Source organism: Piliocolobus tephrosceles, chromosome 4, assembly GCF_002776525.5.
Source record: "Piliocolobus tephrosceles isolate RC106 chromosome 4, ASM277652v3, whole genome shotgun sequence".
Taxonomy (NCBI): Eukaryota; Metazoa; Chordata; class Mammalia; order Primates; family Cercopithecidae; genus Piliocolobus; species Piliocolobus tephrosceles.
The window spans coordinates 174,629,642-174,654,066 of record NC_045437.1 but is presented as its reverse complement, the minus strand read 5'-3'; the positions used below and the strand labels follow the sequence as shown (position 1 = coordinate 174,654,066).

Below are 24,425 nucleotides of genomic sequence, written 5' to 3'. Positions count from 1 at the left end.
ACTAATAATTTTATTAAGGAAGGTAAATAAAAATTTTCATTTCTTCATGAACTTGTTCATTCATATTTAATATTCTATATTTGGTCTAGCCTTTTAGAGTTATGCCAAAGAAAACTTGTTGTTTTCTAACAACAGAGCAAGAAACAATCCCAAGATATTTTCATGCAGCTAACACCTGAATAGATTACTAGAAAATATCATATGAACATCCCAGCCTGAATAATACCTGAATGATAACTGACCAAAGAGGCTTCAAATATACAAAATGGTGTCAAAAGAGAATCAGGAAAGTGACAAAGAAGAAAATTATGCTGCACCAAGGGTTGAGAAAAACTTCTGAGGTTCTCCATACTGAAGACACCAAGATGTTGTCTAAGGCAACAAAAGAAACTACATGTTCACTTATTTAAGATGTCTTACCATGAGATTCAAGTCCAGCTCCCTGTGCCAGTCCATTGTCATAGGACTGAAAAAGAAAAACATTGTTCAGTTTAATAGGGAAATAATAATGATAATAATAAATGAATAAATAAGTTGCCATTGCACTAAGTTTGTGGTCTCTTCTAATTTTATTTCTCCTTTATATCTTCCAAAATACGCGTTTTTTCCCCATGGAGAATAGAATTAGGCATTTTCAAATACCTGATTTTGTCTTCTTATTCACCAAGCCAAATCACTAAACGCATACACTAGGCACATTCTGAGAATAGATTGTTCAAAGTTATCTACATATTCAATCTCTATTCAATAAAAGCTCCAAACCTTACTCCTTTATCATTGCAAGTATGCATGAGTCAGAGGAAAATGTAAGGATTTCACACTGATAGAACATTATAAACATGAAACAAGTCTATCTGAGGCAGGCTGGGGTCACTGAGAATAACGGCAGCCATTACTGGGTACCATTAGTTGAATCTCCCCACATACACTCCAAAATCAAAACAGAAGAACAATAAAACTTTGAAAACTCAAACCTTAGCAAAGCAAGAAGCCACACTCAAGCTTCAGATTGCCTGTCTACAGAAAAAGAAACATCAAACCCCAGCCAGCCATCTATTGCAACTCTGACACACCTTTGTAGAGAGCAAGGGTGATTTATGAAAAATCATGAGGAGGGGAGCTAACAGTAGTTCCGAGATTGATCTAAAATCACTGCCTAAAAGAGAAAGTCTACCCTAAATATGAGAAATACAGGCAGTTCTCACTTTGCACAGTTCTCTTATGCACACATTCCAGTTGCCATGGTTTAGCTAAGTAACACAACAAACTTCAGTAACCACAGCAGCATATTAACTGTAATTGCAGAAAGTACAAAACTCCGTTCCTGGCTCTTCAGTCTGCAAATCACTACATAAATAAGAGATGTGCATCGTGAGCAGTGATCAATCACACCACCTTTTTCAAAGTCTGTTAGGAACTGGTCATTGCACATGTTACTCGGTTCACACACAGATAGCAGATGTGGTTGTGCTCCTTGTCTCTTAGTGAGAAACCCACATGATGTTTTATTAAAAGGCATAACAGAAAGAGGGGCTTGGCCAACAAAGAGGAAAGTGCAGCACAGAAATAAAAAGCATTAACACTGGGTATGAAATTAAAATTAGAGTTACAGAAGAAATAGCTATTACGGGGAAGTTGATAATATTGCTGTTTGAGACTCTAGATATACAGTCAGAAGAACTAAGTGAAGGTGAAACATCTATAAGCAAGGGAAGGGCTTGTGATAAAAAAAGATGAAGATGTTCTAGAGAACTGCTATGGGCAAAAAAACTTCACATAAAAGGAATTCTCAGAGGTTTCACAACACTGAAAACACAAAACATACGTTGGAAGCTGACAGAAACTTAGATTGTGATCATTTGCCTACACACAGAAAAAGACTCCATCTTATAACTTATATAATGAGAAGAGGGCAATATTCTCAATATTTCCAATGTTTAAAATTATAGTATACGATATACAGATTTTACTATTTAAAACATTACAGTATACTATATGCTGATTTTACTATTTAAAACATTATACATTTATAACTGACAGGAAGAGTTTTCAATGTTTTGGCAAAAATTTTAAAGGTCACAAAACAATCATAATTTTTCCCATTGATGATTAAAATCACTGTGTATCATTTCAGCTTGTGTATTATCATTATAGTATGGCACTATCATGCAAAATGAGGATAGCCTATTCTGAAAGAGGCCTGGCAAACACAGCACTGGCTATATGGAAGGCACTTAAAAGAATGTGCAAGTCAAGGTGGCAGGGCTCAAATTTTGGTGAAGACAGTTAAAAATGGAGGGAGAAGCCCTTTGAAAATCAGGTGATAAAGGAAAACTCAAAAGAGCAAAATTCAGATACCTGAGAAACAAAAGAGAACCGTTTTCCTACCATAAAAATCATGGAACAATCCCAGCTACAAAGAAAAGCCACCCATTAAAGAAAGCATACTTCATTACAACAAAGAGAACAATCTTAAACTAGGAATTCTTCCAAGAAAAAAAAAAAAAAAACTCCATAAAATTACTAACATACAAAAGTAACTCTGAGATGAAAACACAGCAAATGAAATGAAAACACCTAAGTGTATAAAAATCTGCCTCTACTCCCAAGAAGTAGGCATGAATCAGAAGAAAACTGTAATGTAGCACTCCACACTCAAATACATATCCTTAAACAAGCATTTGGAAATAAAAAAGGATGAACAAACAACAGAAATAAAAAGAGAAATAGTGTTAGAAAAGAAATAGAAAAAAAAGACAAAATAAGAAATAAATTCTAAATTACAGGATGACTAAGGAAGAATAATCTCAAATGAAAATACAAGGGACACTGAAAAAAGCAGAAAACAGCCAAGAGAATAAAAATGAGATAAATAAGTCAAAAAGGTCAAAGAGAAAATGGCTGAAAAGAAGGTCAGGCAAACAAAAGAACAGACACTAAAATGGAATTCCTTAAAAAAAAAAAAAAAAAAAAAAAGAAGAAGAAGAAGAAAAAAAGCAAATGCAAAATAATGGACTAGAACTAGGGGTCAGCAATGGCCCAAAGGCTAACTCTGGCCTGCAGTCTGAATTTGTATGGCCCTCGAGTTAAGAAAATGGTCAATTACACTCATAATAAAATAAATAATAAAATGAAAAATCATGAGAGGAGCAAAATTAAAAGTACACTGAAATATCATTTTTCCACCACCAGAAAAAAGGTAAAAACAAAGAAAGTATAACACTTTTTATTGGTGAGTCTATGTGAAAACAGGCACTCTCCTATATTGGTGGGAAAACAAACTGGTCTATTCTTTTTGGAGAGAAAATGGGAAATATCTAATAAAATTACATATGCATTTACCTTTTGATCAAGCAATTCCACTACCAGAAATTTACTCTGAAGATGTGTCTATAACAATATATAAATATATATGCAGAAAGTGATTAATTACAGTATTATTTGTAATTGCAAAATATATGCTCTAAATATAGAATTGCTGAAAAAAACCATGGTGCATTCACACAGTGGAGTAATATAATAGGAAACTGTAAGAAAAAGAGAAAAATCTCTCTGAACTGTAAAGGAGTAATTTTCACATTGTACTGGTGGTTTTTTGTTTGTTTGTTTTTCTCCCAAGCTATATTGTTAAGTGATAAAAGCAAACAGCGAAAAATGAGTATGGTATGGTACCTTATGAAGAAAGAAAAAGCATTAAAAATATACGTATCTTCTCATCAGTAAGAAATGGAAGAAAGATAAACTGAAAACTAATGAGAATGGTTACCCACAGGGTGACAGGGAACAAGATGTGAAGTATGGGAGTTAAGAAGAGGGTGGAAGACAGGGAGGGTGAGGGGCAAGGGGTCATACTTCTCTGTATGTATCTTTCTGTATAGTTCTGAAGTTAAGAACCAAATTAATTTTTCACATATTAAGTAAATAAATAAAGTCAACAAAGTTGTGGGCAGGAGAGGGCTAAAAGTGAAGGAAAAGCCTAAAATGGAAATCAAAGACAAACAAATAACCTACTTGTATTTCAAGCAGACAACATAACCATATTAAAGGAGGGAAATAAAATAAGTAACTGGAATACTTCTTAAATACAGTATTCTGACTATATGCCCTCTGACTCAAAACAAAAAGAACCAATGTATTCTAGGTAATAGGAGCCAGGATTGTTTGTCACTTTCAGAGAATGGAGTCACAAATGAAAGGACGAAAGTTAAAATGAGCCCTGTGGTGTTAGACTGAAATTTGAGGCATCACGATATTCATGGTTTTAATATATAGATACATAAATAGACATAGAAACATAGATTGTGTGTGTCTGTAAGGGGATGCCTATGTATGCATACATTTGCTATCTCTGCCTGAGAAAGGCCTAGAAGTAATGACATCTCAATACCAATGAGCATACCTAGTACCCAGATTCAAGTTTCCAAACTCTGTCCTCCAACAAGAATAACCAAGGCTCCTCAAAGAAATGAATGATTCCAGAGCTGAGGATGGAAAAGCAGAAGATAAACCTGGAATATCTTGTGCCAGAAAGCAAGGAGGTCTTCAAAGAATGAGGGTAACATGTCAAAAGGGCACAGAGCCTACTCAAAGGGGTTCCCCCCAGGCCTAATCTGGGGCAATCTGAGCATCAAAATAATGACAGTAACAGATAACAACCCATTGAATAAAATTAGAAACTAGAGTCCATAGAGATATAAATAAGTAAGTACAAGTAAAGAAATAAATGAAGGCAAAGAGAAAGTTTTTTCAAACAGTAGAATTTTAACTGATATTTATAGGAAGGATGCGAGAGCTGGAAAACCTTCAATGCATACTAACAACACTATTGGATTAAAAATTTGATTAGGGACTCACTGAATATTTACAGTCTCCAGATATCTCACCGTGACAAGAAATTCAGTAATTACAAAGGGAAAAGTACTAACTTCACAGAGAAAACTCTGGCATATGCCATCTTAACCAAGTGAGCAGACATAGGGCAAATCAACTTGCTGCACCTCCAAAAACAGTGCACTGAGAAGCCAGTATTACTTCTGTACCATTCATACCAAAAATTCTTATCACCCACCCTCCTATCAAACATAAATCTCTTTTCCTCTTAAAACTCCTTTAATGGTCTCTTCTTTCTGTATCCACAGGCTTTTTAAAATTTGTGCTGTTGTAGATTCTACAAAAATCTGATCCACAGTTACACATTCACTTAAACGCAGCTCCATTCTTTTTAGGAACTCAAACATTTTCACTTTGAAATACTACCTACAAAAAGTTGAATTAACAGCCTAAAATATTTTAACAGCCTCAAAATATTCTCATCTATAAAATGTAACACTTCATTTGGAAAATAATAAACCTGTGAAGCAGTAGTTTTATTTCTCCTTTTATACAGAGATGGCACAGTACAGCGAAGGATAGTTCTGCTGAGACTAAGCTTTCCTTACTAATGCCAATAAAAAGTCTTACCAAAGAGAACATAATCTTCCAGTTTGCTTGTCAGGACTCTCTACTAACTCCTGCTAGAATAAGCTGTCAATATTTGACTTTCAGATTTTACTTCTTTTTCTTTTAAGTCGACCAATCCCTTTCTTATAAAGATACTGCTTCTTTAAATAAAATCATATTAAATTTTAATGGCTAAGGAGTCAATCTGCACTTTATTTCTTTATTGTGTTCTGATACACAATTTACCTAAAAAGCAATCTTAATGCTCTCATTTACAAATTGTTGGCGAAAGAGATGAGACATACACTATAATACAGCCCTCATGTACCAGCAAAAACAACCTACATAGTCAATTTTATCAATAGAACTCACCATACTTCTTCTAATATAGGTGATGGCCTTTTTCATATCCATGCCTGACCAGTTGTTGAGCATATAGCAAATACAGGAAGCACAGTACACAAATCGCATGTCATTTTCACTGCCTTCAGGTACTGCACAAAAACTGAAAATAGTAACAACAGTATGATTTTCTATTAACAATGGACTCTGATTTTTTTTTGCACGGGGGTTAGAAACACCTCCTGTGTATCTTTACTTACAGAAAAATCTGCTGATTATTCCACTTTTATTATTCAGTAAAGAATAAGACTACTAACTTGAATAATATAAAACTTTCTCTAAATCATCATTCTAGTACAAACTTTTGATTTCTTGGTCATTCTGCACACTACCATGCTACTCCCTCCCAGGTGCTTACTCAGCATACACTTATTTGCTCCCAGCCAGGGACGGCTGCAGTACACTGGCTTGAGAATGGCAGAAAAAGTAAAGGTAAAACCTGAGACCCACTGGGTAGCAAGAAATTTCCAAGCCCAAGTTTTTCTATGTGAAATTTCTTCTAAATGTATACACAGATAACCATTTAATCGATTGATCATACTGCATTTTAATTTTACACATTAGTTGTATAGAGGTAGCAATCTATGTTGTGTATATATTTATAAACAAGAATAAGGAAGCAATAATCAAAGACTACACTGAAATATTGAGACATAAGTCATATATGTACTGGCTGAAGTAAATATTTAGTTTCATAGTGTTTCCAATTAGTGTCAATTTATTCTAATTGTCTACATTTATTCTTCCCTCATCAAGAGCAGTGTTTTGAAAACACTGACAGGAAAACAGAGCTATTAGTAGATGGAACACAAGAGTTAACAGCACAGCAGGATTTGTTCGCAGTCTTTTCCTTAGTCTTTTCACTACTGCTTTATCCCTTCTCAGACTTAAAAATCTTTTTCTACCTTAAAGCTCCAGGAAGATTCATCTGTAGACATACCACGTGAATCACCAAATATTAATGAACATATGAACTCCTTTTTTTATCCTTTAAACACATCACAGAAACTACCAACTCTGGAATATAATATTCAATGTTCACCCCTTTCTACCCTAATCAGCATAAAGCAGGGAACTGAAGTTCAGACTAAACATATACGTCCTTCAAAATATCAATTTTTCATCTAGAATGTAAATTAGATTCCAATCCTGAAATTACTCAACCATTTATTTATGTGCCCACTGTTGTTAAGAAGGAAGAGAAAGGTGTTTGGCTATTGTAATTATTTTTATTTTCACTCACAGAAGAAATCTTGGGTCACTTTTTTGATTATGCACTTTATCATGTACCTTATAAGCTTTAGGTGGAGTTCTAAGAATAAGAGTATGATCCTCTAAGGATCTAGTATAGTATTGTATCCATTTTTTAGTTCCAAAATATTTTTTTATTACAAAAAAAGTAATAAAGAATCCCTCCTACCTCCCATCGTCCAGCTGAAGGGCTCTCAAGCCTGCCAAGCAAGCTTCTTTATTTACTCGGCTTAAGTCGTCTCCAAGAATAACTAAGCATGAAAGGCCAGTGTAGGTCATTGCTATGTGGCCACTATCATAAGGATGAGCTGTTCCAGGAGCCTAAATACAAAATTAATATAGTACTAATTAATGAAGTGATATGAAAACTTATTTCATTAAGAAATCTGACATAAAGTTTTAGTAAATAGTAAGATTAAATGTGCCTTATACTGATTTGTATAGACATCTTATTGAGAAAAACAAATCTCCAGTTTATATATATCTCAACATGAATATGATTGAATACATTCCAGGCTACCTAATTCTTTGATACCTCAGGCATTATGGAAGTAGTGATGATATTCAGGTAAATCAAATTATTTATTACTTTTTTTTTTTTTTTTTTTAGTAACAGGGTCTTATCTGTCACCCAGGTTGGAGTGCAGTGGTGCAATCATAGCTCACTGCAGCCTCCAACTCCTGGGCTCAAGTGATTCTCCCGCCTCAGCCTCCTGAGTAGCTGGGACTACAACAGGCACAAACCACCATACCTGGCTAAATTACTTAAACCTCATACTTAATCAACTCTATCACTTATAATTTAAGTCTTATAAAGTCAGAAAAGCATACAGCCTTCCAGAAAAAAAGATTTCTGAAAGAAAACCTATTTTATATAGCACAAATCTAAGTTAAATACCACAGTAGTGATCACCACATAAGAAACTAAAAAATGATACAATTAAAATAAACTCCTCTGCCTTCTAAAATAAATGTAAACTTTTACAATCATTGAAAGGCATAAAATCCTGGTTCTATTTCTCACTGGCTTGCTTAATGTTCCTAATTCTAGAAAATGAAGATATTAGTACCTACACCTCACAAGGTTATTGTGACGATTAAATAAGTTACTGTCTAAAAAGCTGTTAGTTATCTTAATGATGATTAAGCGCAAGGCAAATATCAAAGGGGCCACTAGTTCTTTGGAGTCAAGATTCAAGGGCCTTGAAACCACCCACGACTTAACTGTAAGATTTTCTTGCATACTGACCTTCTGTGGTTCCTCACAGAATGAGTGTGAATGGTGTTCACTACTCGGATTATAATAATCTGAACCCACCTCACCTACCCACCTTTAGATACACATTTTGTTTTTTAAGATAGGATCTTGCTGTGTCACCCAGGCTGGAGTGTAGTGGCACAATCTCAGCTCACTGCAACCTCCGCCTCCAAGGTTCAAGCAATCCTCCTGCCCTGTCTCAGGCTCCCAAGTAGCTGAGACTACAGGCACGTGCCACTACATCCAGCTAATTTTTGTATTTTATGAAGAGACCAGGTTTTTGCCATGTTACCCAGGCTAGTCTCAAACTCCTGAGATCAAGTGATCCAACCTCCTCAGCCTCCCAAAGTGCTGGGACTGCAGGTGTGAGCCACTGTGCCTGGCCAGATACACAGTTCTTTATATGGTCTCACAAATGTACCAAGTAAATTTCCACCTTTACATCTTTCATTCTAAGTTCCTCCTAAGAACTCAAGCTCCAGTTCTCCTGGCTATCCTACTCCACATTTACAATTGACTTCTTAGAATTCCTATTGCATATTTAACTTTTTGATACTTAAACACCTGCTACGTTAAAAGAACTGCAGGGAAGCCAAACATAAATTAAATGTGGACCTTAACCTTAAGGGCAGAAGGTAAGTCTACTCAAATAATTACAATAAAATGTAATGAGCAGTCTTAAGGGAGGGATAATGATACATGGGTTTAAAAAGGAATTCTTTTCTGCAAAAGAGGAGCTTGGGCAGCTATAGATGAAGAGGAGGCATTATAGGTAGAAGAAAAAGAAAAAGCAAATTAGAGAAGGAAAACTCTGGGGTGCACATTAAGGACAATACAAAATTTGATAGAGAGCATGGGATTTGTGAAAGGAAATCATGAGAATAGTGGGAGGATCCATCAGTGTTTCTCAGAAAGTGCTCTACAGCCACTGGAGGTCCCAAGCATTCATCAGGTAAGTCAATGAATGGTCCATAGATAGTCTGGTGGTTTCAGAAGAAAACTCAGTGACAATATTTTATTCATATACTGTACTGGACAAACCAATGTGCCTCCTCACATTCTCTTGGCCTAATCTGTCTCCTAGACTCTCAGCCACCACTCAGCCACCACTCTATGTGATACCACTTGGAATATCGTTTCTTTTACCACCCAGAATTCAGATGAAGGTAATACAGCATGAAGTGAGACCTAGCTTGCCTAGAAGATACCATGGTCCAGGTGAATGAAGGTCCAAAAAGGAGTTTCAGGAGAGTCTGTGAACCGAGGGCAATAATGGTTTCTTCTTCAATTTTACTCCTGCTATTTTGAAAATGTTTTGGTGCAGGTGTCGGTTGGGGGAAGGATCGTATTTTAAAAGTAATGTTATTAAAGCACTGCAACAAATATAGGTAGACATCTATATATAGTATAGTACTATATAACGGTTATCATAACCGATGGCACGATATTCTGTTCATTATGACTAAATGAAGACATTACCTTTATTCAGGATTAGCTTCAGTTGGAAAATATGATAGGCATGAAAAGGTACAAATTTTCTGAATCCTTTGTTTTCTCATTCCCTGCTAAACACAGTGGGCACCCATAACTGGAGTCCTGCTGGTAAATACATATGACCTTAACACAGGCAAGTTGGTTTACAGCTTAAGGCAGAGGAAGAAAGCTGAAGTAGTACCTCTATCAAAGTATGTCATCTTCTCCAAAATTACTACTATTTATTCCAAAAATGTGAAGCTGATTATGGAAAAACTGGTAGCTCTCCGTTTACCTTGCAAGTGGATACAAATCTTGATATACTCACTTCAACAATGGTTATTATTATAACCATTATATAATGCTTATAATATGGTTATATTATATGGTTATAATAATAACCATTATATAAGCAGGCTGGCCCCATCAAGGAAAAAGTTTCTATGTTGTGAGGCCTCTTTAGAAAAAATGATGTTTTTCTCCACTTTCTACTGTAGAAAAACACTGGTATTTGGTGTACATATGGAACACCTACAGAGTTTCTCCTGGGTCTGCTCCTTTGAAGAAGAAAGAAAGCTCCTCCCTCTTCGCACTCACTGGTTTTATATGGGCATGTGCTGGAATCAAAGCCTTTGGATATAACCATGAAGAAGTTCTGTATATTCTCATAAAAGTCATTAAAATAATCACTACCTAGGTCTTCAATCGCTACCTTTAGAAGGACTTTTTCTTTTATTCCTAAGAAATGTGAGTTAAATGTAGAGTCTATAACACAATGAAGTTTACTGGCTTCTTAGAGAGCAAGTATCAAAACACTTCAGTGCTCTACTTTCCTTTACTCAGGAAATCACCAATAACTTTTACACACAGATACATGATACTGAGACAATTTTTGGTAACAATTAATAGAAATTTCTATGTGTTTATGTGCTGCATGTATTATTCCTGGAAGAAAGTGCACTTCTTTGAGGAAGTAAAGCAGGTGTAAGCTTCCTTTAAAGGGTTTCAGTTTATAATATATATATTATTAGACAATATTTAGCCACACTGAAACCTAGAAGCCTGTTTTTTCCTGTGTAATTTCTTAGCTTCCTCTCTTACTAAAATATCCCTACATTCCTTCTGCTTCCTTCTGACCCAAACAGAACCAACCTTTGATGGATTGAATGGAATACCCAGGTATGAAGAGCCTCGGAAACCACAGCGATTTAGATTTGATCCTAGAAAACAAAAGCATGTGCTTATTTAAAGTACACTTTATTTTTTGCACAGATTCTAAAGCAGTTTAATTACACAATCTTTCAGAAACAGATTACTCTAGTCTCCATTTTCATACTGGCTAATGCTGAATGCTTACCATGTGCCAGGTCCGTTCTAGGTGCTTATGGGAATTTCCTCATTTAATTTCCATACAAGTCACAGATAACATAATGATTTCTATCATGTACCTTTTATTAATAGCCCACCTCACGGCCTATAAAGTCCTTTCATAATTCTTCTGTAAGATCAATTTTTACGTGATCAACATATTCAATCCCCCTTTCTATAGAACAGAAAACAGAAGCTCAGAGGTTAAGCGAATGTTCAAGGTAACAGTTAATAACACAATAGGGTCTACTGTCTTTTTACTTTAACTCATTTAGTGTCTTTTTACTTTCACTCACTGCTTCTTTACACTGGAGCAAGCTAAATGTATAAAGTTGTAGAGAAAATATGTACTTTGTATTTCCATATTAGCTAGACCTTCGTTCTGAGTCCAGTAATACACCTGGCTTTGAAGTATGTAGAATACTGTAAGTTAGCACTTAGTCTCTCTCTACTCAATCAAAATATGTTTATGCATACTTTTTTGCTATCTAACAATTTTCATTTCTCAAGATATCAATGGAATGTAAGTTAGGAACTTAAAAGAACAATCAACTACACAATAATTAGGGTTTTAATAGCTATTAGAAAATCAGTATGATAGATGCTGAAAATAACAATGCATATCAGCAGACTGTAAATGCACTGCTGATAAAAAAAATTGAGTTGGTCTAGTCTCTGATATGAAGAACTACCTTCATAAGAGATTATGACTTGTGCATGACTAACTTCATTATAACTATTTTTCACTCTCCTACTTCTTCATTAGGTACTATACTTTTTCAGCTTCTTATCCCCCCAAAATACTTAAAACAGTAGCTTATATATTAATTCTTTGAACAAATTAGGAACCACTAAATTTAAACTCTCCACCAATTATCATCTCCCTACTGGCAAAAAAATGTATTTTAAAAAGATACTAGCAGCCAGGCGTGGTAGCTCACACCTATAATCCCAGCACTTTGGAAGGCTGAGGAGGGTAGATCACCTGAGGTCAGGAGTTCGGACCAGCCTGGTCAACATGGTAAAACCCCATCTATACTAATAATACAAAACGTAGCTGGGTGTGGTGGCACCTGCCTGTAATCCCAGCTACTTGGGAAGCTGAGGCAAGAGAATTGCTTGAATCCGGGAGATGGAGGTTGCAGTGAGCCAAGATTGTGCCACTGCACTCCAGCCTGGGTGACAGAGTGAAACTGTGTCTCAAAAAACTAAAAATAAAATAAAAAGATACTAATGGTGATTATGATTTCAGTGATTATGGTTCTCTTATCCTAAGGACTTATAAATTGGTAAGCTACTTAAAACTTGCCAATATGTAACAGAAGTTACAAAAACACTCATATCCTTTTGACCCAGTCATGATATATCTGAGAATCTATTCCAATAATTCCAAGTATGAGGAGAAGTGCACACTGCAGCTTAATATCAGTGAAACTCTAGAGGCACCATAAAGGTCCAGCAGGTCAAGCATCATGCCTCATGTACTGAAAGAAACACTATATTCCTATTGAAAGTAATAATCATTAGAACTATGTAGCAACACAAAGTATTTGATCAAGTTAAGCAAAAAGGTAGGATCCAAAAATAAATGCGCGCTATTATGTTTATAATTAAGCAAATGGCACATATCAACAAAGACAGGAAGGGAATAAACAAAATAATATTCATGGTGTGAGATGACACGAATAAGGTTGAAATTTGTTCTCTGTATTAGTCACTGTTGCCATAACGTATTACCACAAACTTGGCAACGTAAAACACCTACTGCCTTACCGTTCTGTTAAGGTCAGAAATCGAACACAGGCATCATTAGGCTAAAGTTAAGGTGTAGGTAGGGCTACCTTCCTTACTTGGAAGCTTTGGGGGAACAATCTGCCTCCAAGCTCATTCAGGATGCTGGCAGAATCAACTTCCTTGCAGTTGTGTGACTGAGTTCTCCATTTCTTTGCTGGTAGGTATCCCTTTTTGCTCCTAGATCCTCTCTTGCCATTTCTCATATGTGGGCCCCATATCTCAGAGTAGTAATGGCACTCGAATCCTTTCCATTAGACCCTCTCTGACTTTCCCTTCTCTCTTCTGCTCCCTTTCTCTGCAATACCATGACGAACGTTTCTGCGTTCTGCTGCTGCTCATGTGATTTTACCGAGCCCACCTGTACACACGTCACCTGGGATAATCTCTTTATTTTAAGGTCAGTTGATTAGTATAACTTTAACTCCCATCTACAAAGTCCCTTCACAGCAGTACCCAGATTAGTATTTGACTAAATTACCAGGGAACAGAAATCCTGGGGCAACATCTTTAGAATTCTACCTAACACAACCCCCATATTCCAAATTGTACATAATGCTATAGTTAAAAAAAAAAAAAAGTTATCTTTCTCTTACCAAGTTATGAATTCCTTTATCCTTTTTATTTTTGAGACAGAGTCTTGCTCTGTTGCCCAGGCTGGAGTGCGGGGACATGATCTCGGCTCACTGCAACCTTGCCTCCCGGGTGCAAGCAATTCTCCTGCTTCAGCCTCCCGAATAGCTGGGACTACAGGCATGCACTATCATGCCCAGCTAATTTTTGTATTTTTAGTAGAGACAGGGTTTCATCATGTTGGCCAGACTGGTCTCGAACTCCTGACCTCAAGAGATCTGCCTGTCTTGGCCTCCCAAAGTGCTGGGATTACAGGCATGAGCCCACTGCAACCAGCCTATCCTTTTATCATCACTTCTTTTAATCTCTCTATTGTTGGATGAGGGTCAGTATCAAAAGGTGTATTTTCCCATTTGATTAAAAATTTTTTAAATCTTTTTTTCTTTTTTGTTCTTGGGATTGTCTTTTTTAACGGGCATCCTTTCAAGTTACTAATTTGCTAACAGTCCTCCATAAAAATGTGATCCCATTTCTACTTTTGATGGAAGACAGCTCTGATACCATCTGCCAGTTCTGAATTTATACTTTTGCAACTGGACACCTTTCTTGAGTCCCCCACCAACTTAAACAATTCTGTCAGGTGTTTTACACAGAGGCAGACATACAGCAGTGGTTCAATCAAATATCTGCTTCTGAGTGAAATAAATGGATTTATTCAATTTCTCAGAGGTAAATCAATAAATGACATTTCTGTTTGCTCACTTCTGTTTTTAGCCTGATTAAATAAACAACTTTTCTGAAAAGCAGCAGAAATACTGCTACTTAAAAGTACCATATAAGGTTAGGAGATTATGGCATGGACACTTGGAATCAAACTCAGGATCCTATTCTTCCTATCAATGAGTTCTACAGGCAAGTAACAACCTCTCTGAGCCAGTTCCCTCCATTTTTGAACTAGTAACGATAACATATTGCAAGTAATATATTTCAGGCTTCTTGTAAAGGTTAAAGGACATGTTTAGATTGTACTTACCAAAGTGAAACAAGGCTTAATAAACAGCAACCATTCAAAATCAGTGAATTAAATTTTATCAAAAATGAAACAGGAAGAAATTAATAGCTTTTGTTGCAACTTATCAAGGAAAGTTTTTTTAAAGTAAAGATGTTTTTCTTTTTTTCCAGAAAGACTGTATACTGTCATGTAAAAAGTGTTTGGATCTTAAGCACCACAGTCACAGTATAGGGAAAAGACAATGTAATATTTCTTGCCCTCTTCTTAATCACCTGTGGACTACGAAGCTGGATAAAGAAGTTTATTCTTTATTTATTCTAAAGTGTATACTTTATTCTATAGTAAGAGGTTTTACTGTTTCTTATGGAAAGCTAAGATAAAGTAACTAAGAAATCAAGAAAATTACTCATTCACTAAATTGAGTTATCAGTCACACACTTAAATCATAATGTTTTAAAAAATGATGCTCATTAGGAGGTAACATTTTCACCACTTAGGCCGGGCGCCGTAGCACACGTCTGTCATCCCAGCACTTTGGGAGGCCAAGGTGGGTGGATCACCTGAGGTCAGGAGTTCCAGACCAGCCTGACCAACATGGAGAAACCCCGTCTCTACTAAAAGTACTAAAATTAGCCGGGTGTGGTGGTGTGCACCTGTAGTTCCAGCTACTTGGGAGGCTGAGGCAGAAGAATTGCTTGAACCCAGGAGATGGAGGTTGCAGTGAGCCAAGATTGCACCACTGCACTCCATCCTGGGTGACAGAATGATACTCCATTTCAAAAAAAAAAATCAAAAAATCACCACTTAAAAAAATGTATTACGTACTCTTTTGTGGTTTCTGTCAATATTTGTCTGCTCTTGTGCTTTCCTTTAGAATTCTAGTAAGCATACCTTTTCATGATAATGAAGAACGTATACACACACAATTCATTGGAAATTTATCACTGAATGCATACTCTGGGTACAGGATAAATTTCTTTCCAGGTTGTCAAACAGCACCATCTAGTGTTCCTATTTAACAGTTGCAAAACAAACTGAAAATTTTTTGTGTGGTCTGGCTGCCCATCAGAATCAACTGCCTATTTTGAAAAAACAGAGATGCCTCTTGCATCTCCCCTCCCATGCCTGCATAAAAACATGAGGATAGGGCCTGGAAAACTGTATTTAAAAAGAAACACAATCCCTGTTTGATACATAGTCACAGTCAAGAACTACTGATTTGGTAAATATATTCTCCACTTTTGTAGAACCATAGAGTCAAACTAGTTCATGCTGTTAAATAGAAGTACTTTAGATAGCACTATATCACAAAAATTAAGGTTACTTGAGAAAAATGAAAACTGGGTAGATGAGAGAGGTAGCAAAAATGGGAATATGTACATGGATGTACTATGTGTGTGTTTATGTGTAAGTATGCAGGAGGTATGTCATTAGATAATATAATGTATTTAAAGTTATCAACTATAAGGAAGAATAATTCATTTATTTGCACGTTTGCACAGGAAAGAAATTTATTAAGCTGACTCTTGCTTGATGACTGAGCTATATCTCATTTTAAAACTTAGTGTTTTACTATTAAGCTCATAGAACCAACTTTATGTCAAGCACTGACAGTACCTTTAGATATTCTTTAAAAAATGGTTATAAACTTATGGAATATAAATGTTTGAGAGTATAAAGAGGTTTATTTTAATCAGGGGAGTTGCTTTTCATAAAAGTAATAAACTGTATTGTGAAATATAAAATTACATTCAAAATTATATTTAGGTATAATAAAGGACAGCTCTTGGGCCAAAATATCACCATACTGTTAATGATGATTATGCTTCTTAAATATATTTTAAAACTGATTAGATCATGTTCTTAACTTTCTAATCCTCATTTTAAAAGTTTTTGCCCTAAGTAAACAGAATTCAAGTGAGGAATGTGGCTACTTTCTGATTTTAAAATGAACATTTGTATTTTATGGATAGAGAAATAATTTCGCATAAATCTCAAGAAACATAATTTCCTAATAAGAAGACATGCCTTACACAACTCCTTAAGGATGTCAAGAAAGTACCAGACAAGGTAAATGAAACATTCTATAGCTAAAAAAATTTTTAATACACCTATTTTCCAAATTTCACAGATTTGTTTTAGAATTGAACATACACCAATTAAAGAAAAGGCAGACAGGAGATATTCTTTCACAGATATTAGAGACTTAAAAATATTTCCCTCGACAAGATAGCAAATTGAGAATTCAGAATTGCAGCTGAACTGTGAAAAGGTCTGTGGAATCGTCTACCAGACATCTGACCTGGGAAAGCTAGATATATAAATGACCACTGTAAAACTATTTTTGCCAAAATGTCTTGATCTATAATATTTCCAAAACAGATGACTTATAATTTTTAAAATATGCAACATGCTTGACTTAGCCACAGGAAACCATACTTACTTCCCCCATGTTATTTTTTTTTAAAGTGAGCAATCTGAAGAATCCACTAAAAAAATGAAAGCATTAAACATTTTACCCTTTAATATTAAACTTTCTTATCTATGTTTCCAAACACTTAATCCTAATACTTCATGGGATCTATTATGGAACAGATACTAGATTTTCCTTTAAAGCTATAAGACACTCTCCGAGTTCCCATGAGAAAAATCTGTACCTCACAGAAAAACATGCATGGTAAACAGACCACCTATTGCCCTGAATCAGCACATATAAATAAAATATCCAAAGGACTAGAAAACTGTATTCTAATCTTGTCTCTAGCATTAACTAGCTGTATTACTGTGGACAAATTATTAATCTCTTTGAACCTTAATATCCTCATTTGTAAAATGATGGACTGTCACAGTCCTCACTCTAAGTCTAAAATTCTCTGGTTGTGCCCTCAAAGAAGGGCACACACAATTCCCAACCTGACCCCTTGTGCTTCCTTAACACTTCCTTCCTGAAGTTAATGAGAAGGACCCGACCTTCCAGTGGTCTCACCATACACTTATTACTAGGAAACCACTAGGGTCTTTATAATCCTGGAGTTAAGTGGAAGTCAGGGTTAATTTTAATTAAATATTCACAATGTCCTTATATGCCAAACATGATTGTCTCCACTAGGGACCCATATACTTAAACAGTAAAACAACATTGAAACTTGGAGTCAGAAGTGCCGGATGTCAATCCGATTCTCTCTCTTATCATCTGTGTGAGGTTTCAGGCAGGTCTTTGAATCACTTTGCCTCTCAGTTTCCTCTTCTGGGACAGGCCAATTAGGTGAAGAACAAATCTATCTGGTTATGTATTTGGCAGTGCTTTGAAAATTATAAAATAGTAAATAATGTACTGCATTATTTCTTCCATTAGCAAAAATATCAGTATTTATGTATAACTACGAACTTTGTTTTTATTTTTGTATGTTTTGAAGAGAGGTTAAGTATTTTTCTAGTTTAAAGCTTTAAATACAGAAACATATTTACTTATGGCAAACATTCAAACAATTCAGATACATAGAAAAACAGTAAAGTATCTTATCTTGCCATCCCCACCTCTGTTTCCACCTACCTCCCCCTCCACAAAGATTTTCTATGTACCCTTTCTGAGCTTTTCCTGTACATTTACATACGTAGATTGTTAAAGCACCTCTGTGCATGTTTTAAATTTATCATTTAATCATACATATTATAAGTAAACTTTCGGTGCCACAAAAGAAATAGCACTCAAATATAGAATTTTCTTTTTTCTTCTCAGCAAGGCGATTTACTTCTATAGAAGGGTGCACCCTTACAGATGGAGCAATGGTGAACACACACGTGGACAAGGGAGGGGAAGGGGTTCTTATCCCTGACGCACGTGGCCCCTGCTGCTGTATGATTCCCCTATTGGCTAGGGTTAGACCAAACAGGCTAAACTAATTCTGATTGGCTAATTTAAAGAGAGAGACTGGGTGAGTGGTTTGGCGGGAGTCAGGGTAGATCAGAATGAGTCCAGGTGGAGCAGGTAATCACAATGAGTCAGGGAGGAGCAGGTAATTGGAATGAGTCAGGGTGGGGCAGGTGATGGAAAAAGGTTGCTTTATGAGGAAGTTAAGTTTAAAAGTAGAAGGCAAAGAACTGAACATACTGACATATTGATTCTTTGAAGAAAAATTTAAAACTCGTATTTAATATATATGATAGACACTTTCATGTCAGTATATATATAGAGATCTACCTTATTTACTGAATAATATTCTTTACTGGGCCACAGTTTATGTAACTTTCACTTCTGATGAACATTTATTTTGCTTCAAATTTGTTACTGTAACAAACAATGCCCAAACCAAATCTACATATATTTTTGTGCACATGTATTGGTTTCCAGAGGTCAGTAACAAATTACGACAAACTTGATGCTTCAAAACAACAGACATTTATTCTCTCACAGTTCTGGAGTCCAAAGTCCAAAGTCAAGGTGTTGGGAGTGTTGCTTTTCTGGATACCCTGAGGGAAGATCTGATTCGATTTATGCTTCCCTCCTAGTTTCTGATGGCTGTGGGACTCTTGGCATTCCTTAGCTTGATGAATCTAATTCCTGACTCTTTCTTCATCCAGCCTTCCCCCTGTGTCTCAAATCTCCCTCTCCTTTCACTTATGAGGTCACTAGTCATTGAATTTAGGACTTACCCTAAATCCAGTATGATGTCATCTCAAGATCCTTAATTACTTCTGCAAAGACTATTCCAAATAAGGTCAAATTCTGAGGTTCTGAGTGGATATATCTTTATTGGGCCACTATTCAACCCATGACAGCATACATGAGAATACGTTAGATAGGGCAAATATATATATATATATATATACTGCTAAACTGCCCTTCAAAAGGCTGTAATAATTTTCACCTCCACCAACAGAATATTAAAGTACTCTCTCCCCCATATTCTCGGCAACTTTTAGCAAAACTGACATGTTAGGTTAAAAAAAAAAATAATGTAACATTGTTTTGATTGAATTTTCCTGATTTCTAGTAAGGTTAATCATCTTTTTATGTATTGATTGACTATCTGTACTTCTTTTGTTAACTACTCAATAAATTTTGTCATTTTCTAAAGGACAATGTATCTTCTTCTTCTGAATCTGTAACAATTCTTAATAGTCGATGTTAATATTATACATGTCATAATTTTCTGCAAATTCATCACTTATTTGTTATCTTTTACTACATAAAGTATTTAAATATTTATTTAGTCAAATCTATCAAATTTTTCCTTTATAATCCCCAGGTTTTGTTTAACATTTTTAGATATTATAATTGCCTAGATTTGACGTGGTATCTCAAAGTAGGACAAATACAGACCTATGAGTTGTGGAAAGCATATTCTATCAGTTTGCAAATGCTTTACGAATTAGAAAATATTTGAGGAGCCAGACGAGGTCCTAGGCTAAATGAGAAAATATATAAAAGAGGAAGAGAAAAAAGTTGGAGAAGGGGAAGGTAATTCAACAGTCTAACAACTACTGATACACAACAATGATTTAAGCACTGAGAGGGAAAAGAAATAGAAGACACATTCACTCATCTGCCTTCCAGAAGTTTGCAATTCAGGTGGAAGCAAAAATATTTTAAGTAACTTTTAAGCAGCAATGACTGAAGAAAAAAATTGGCAATGGGCTTCAAGCCAATGAAGTCCATGGAGTTGACAGTTTAATAGGAAAGATAATTCTGATGGGTCTCAAAAGGGGTGGTGAGCTGCAACTCTACCTCCAAAAAATGTTTAAACTTTCCCTGAAGTGTAATAAACATAAAAAAGTACTCCTATAATAATTAAAAAGCTCCATGAACTTTTGCAAAATAAACTCACCTGTATAACCAGTGCTCAGCTCAAGAAAAAATACATGACTAGCACTCCAGCAGCCTTTCCCACTTCCTTCTAGTATAACCAGTGCTCAGCTCAAGAAAAAATACATGACTAGCACTCCAGCAGCCTTTCCCACTTCCTTCTAGTATTGCTCAAAAGCCCAGACTGGTTTTACCTATTTTTGTATTTTGTAAAAATGGAACAATATAGAATGTACTTCTTTCTCTCTAAAACATGCTTGTGACACTCAAAGAATTGAACGTAGTTGTAGACTGTTCATTCCCATTACTGTATCATTTTCCACGGTGTGAATATGCCAGTATATCCTTTATCCATTATACTGAAGATGGGTAGTCTGTATAATTACTAGTTCTAGGCTCTTATAAAAAATACTGCTATAAACATCCTAGAACATATCTTTTGGGGAACATATTTTAACTTCTGCTGGGTATACACTAGAACTGTTGGGTCGTAGAACATACACATATTCAACTTTAGTAAATTTAACCAAAGAGATTTCCGAAGCAGGTGTAAAACTCCTTTAGCAGTGAATGAGAGTCCCAGTTTGCCACATTTTTGTGAACACTTGTTATTTTCCACCTTTTTCATTTTTAGCCATTCTGGTGATTATGTAACAAACAAAATTATTATGGATAATATGAAACTCCAGATAACAGCAAATCTCTCACAACACAAGATTAAATAATGAGAAGTATGTAGCTTTTTAGAACAACAGAGAGATAACAGTGTTATAAAAAACTCATTTCACTAATAAAATGATGGGGGGAAGTAAACACTTATTAAAGAACAGACCAAAAAATTGCTCAATCATGGAGCCATCAAATAGTCCTTAAAAGTGGGCGGGAAACAGAAGAAAAGGCAGAAAGTAGGAAGCATGGTGAGTAAGTGACCAATGGTCTGGAAACTATAACCTACATCTTGAGTTCTCTCATTAAATGTTATGGTCCATCCTTTTCTATAAAGACAATAGCTATTTTATTTCAGGAGTATGAGTTTCAGTAAATTTTTAATTAAAAAATAACATAAAAATATACTTTGGCAAGAACAGAGCTTTCCTATGTGCCACAGTGTGTATATGATTTCCTATCTGTACCATGGAAGATACATTTCTTTAAAAACCAGGCATGTACTTATAATTAAAAAAAAAAAAATACCAAGCACAATCTGTAATAATTCTACCATATATCGGTCTAATAATTAACTGTTTAAAAATCCCAGACTTTCTCTTAAACTCTTAAAAAACATCCCGGCAAAAAGGGAAAACAACAAATGACTTCTATTTTGCAAGTGACTAGGACTAAGACGTGGCCTCAGCCACATGCTCCTGGAAAATGAGGACCGTATCTTGCAACTTATCACAGCCCTTCTCTACAGATTTAGAAGAGTAGTACTCTTAGCAGAAAGTTCAATAAATCCTACTCGTCAACATGGTAGATCTGTAACTATTGACCAAACTCTTATATATGCTTTTCATGGAGCTGGTAAAAAAAGTGAGTAGGTATTTATATATTTAATTCTGATAGACCTAGTTCAAAATGCTTAATCAATTTTTAATGAGACTTTGTAAACAGGCATAGATTAAAAAATTATATAAAAACAAACACTATGAACTTCAGGAATAAAATAGCCACAAACTATGTTCAAGATCATCTGTAAAATAGAGAAAATCTTTCTTTCTAAGTGAAGTTTTAGCTTATTATTTCTCCAAAGTTCATTCGATGAGATTTACATACGATTACTCCAACCAGTGAACCACAAAATACCGACTCTTTAAAGACAGGTAAGTGGCGACCACTTCAAGACAAAAAAAAGCATGATCTTCTAGAAGTTTATTTGTTTGATGTTTTTAAGGTTAGAATATACAACATGTATAAGTCATATCTATCTTACATATTTTATACTTAACAGAGTGAGTAATACAGTTTATAAAACATACATATTTGTAGTTGATTATGTAATTTATGAACTCTGAGAATTCATTTAATTAATAAAAAATTTTAAAGTTTTATGAAGTATAAAAATGACTGAAGCATACATAAGAGCTTTAAGAAACCATTAAAAATGCTAATGCAACACTAGAGGGAAAACAACCAGGAAACTGAAAGAAAACTTTTTGATGGCAAAGAGTTTTTCACTGAAAAGACAAGAATTGTTGGGAATGAAAAACAGAGTTAATGCCACAGAACTAATCAAAAATAAATACTGACTATAAATAATCAACAATCAATCATCAATGTGGAAAAACATAGTACAGTGCCACAACTGTGAATCTCTATTAAATTGCAGATAATTCTAAACTGTTTTCTTAAGAGATTATGATCAAATTTGTTAAGTACTATATTTCAACAGAATGGCAATGCTGCATTACAAGGAAATCACAGATAAATAAAATATGTTAACAGTATACAAGTAAGTACTAAGATTTTCTAGTCCAACGCATGTTATGTCAGGTACAACTAGTCACACTAAAAATAAAATGCTAAAAACTCACTCACTGTCTTCTGTGGGAAGGACCTGTAGGGAGTAAATCCACTCTATGATGTCATCTTTGTTCACCACATCCAAGGAATCCAGCATATCCAGCCCGGAGAGTGCAAAAAACGCAATCGTCAACCTAAAAGAAAAAAAGTGTAAAATTCCATCTTAACCATCAAACCACTTCAGTCTGAAGTCTTTCTGGTCTAGAAGAATAATAAAATCATTCTAATTTTCCAATAATTTAAACAATACTTCCACCTTGCAAAAGCATATATATATATATATTCTTGTAACTTAATATTATCAGTCAAGCCTTTGTTTCAATTTTTCAAAAGGGGACATTTGGGGGTTAAGAAACCAGCCCTACCCCACTGACACAAACATGACCCACTAAAGCCAGAATATCAGCAAACTGAAGGCTAAAGTAGATTTAAAAAAGGATTCTCTACAACTAATCAGTACAAATACTACAGGGCTTAGAAATATATGAAAATGTCAATTTTCACTAATTTGTCAGGATCAATTATACTTATAGCTTATATTAAATCCTGGAGGAATATGAGAATAGTATCTTAATTCAAAGCTGTTAACAAATAGCATGACTCCTCGGGAAAAGATTTATAATAAGTTTTGAGAAATACGAAACATTTAAAAAAAATACAAATGTACTTACAGTCTATTTTCCCAGAGAGGAGCACTCTTTGGTGGAATGAAAAACTATAGAGCAAAACCTTCCCCCTCTAACACTGTACACTATAAATCGGAAATCTAAACCTGTGCTTTCATATAAAAATCAGTATCTTACTGATTGCTTTGAACACAAAGAATCTGTTCTATATAATTCTTTTCATGTTGAGAAGCAGTCTCTAGTATAGCTTGAGTACTGTTACATCACTTCCATAATCTAACAATTCATATGACTAATAATAATAAATTAATACTTCAAATTATCTGGTCTAAAATTTTACAGCAGAGCTACCTGATGTATTCTGTAACCTTTTCAATGAAGACTTTAAGAAAGAATGAAGCCTTAATGCCCTGAGGTATCCACTGTGTGTAACAAATTTACTTCTCTCCTGTGCAACTAGAATAGTATTATCTATAGATACATAGAATAGTACTACAGGTTGAGTATCCCTTATCTGAATTGCTTGGGACCAGAACTGTTTGAGATTTCAGATTGTTTTAAATTTTAGAATATTTGCATATACATAATGAGATGATATCCCACTGGGACAGGACCCAAGTCTAAATATGAAATTCATTTAAATTTCATATACATCTTACACACATGAAGCTTATTTTATATAATACTTTAATAATTTTGTGCATGAAACAAAGTTTGTGTTCAGTACTTATGTGTGGAATTTTTCACTTGTAGCATCATGTCAGTGCTCAAATCATTTCTGATTTTGGAGCCTCTCAGAGTTTTCGATTAGGGATGTTCAATCTGTACCAACTTTAGGAGAAATGAGAAAATAGTGATTTCTTTCTTTCTTTTATTTTTTAGGGCATAATTATCTCTCTGATCCCT

At 35.0% G+C, this 24,425-nt stretch overlaps 1 protein-coding gene across 2 annotated transcripts in view; it reads right to left on the bottom strand.

Annotated features, from left to right (window-relative positions):
- The window catches only part of PGGT1B (protein geranylgeranyltransferase type I subunit beta), a 55,880-nt gene that overhangs the window by 22,941 nt on the left and 8,514 nt on the right, over positions 1–24,425 (bottom strand). For both annotated transcript variants that reach the window (XR_002727804.1, XM_023197623.3), the window contains exons 2-6: positions 22,909–23,027; positions 10,976–11,043; positions 7,262–7,413; positions 5,812–5,944; positions 421–466 (exon numbers count right to left, since the gene is read on the bottom strand). Coding sequence is in view for 1 of the 2 variants with exons in the window: in XM_023197623.3 (XP_023053391.1) it covers positions 421–466; positions 5,812–5,944; positions 7,262–7,413; positions 10,976–11,043; positions 22,909–23,027 (518 nt within the window). In the remaining variant the exon portion in view is untranslated. The remainder of the gene's footprint in view (positions 1–420; positions 467–5,811; positions 5,945–7,261; positions 7,414–10,975; positions 11,044–22,908; positions 23,028–24,425) is intronic.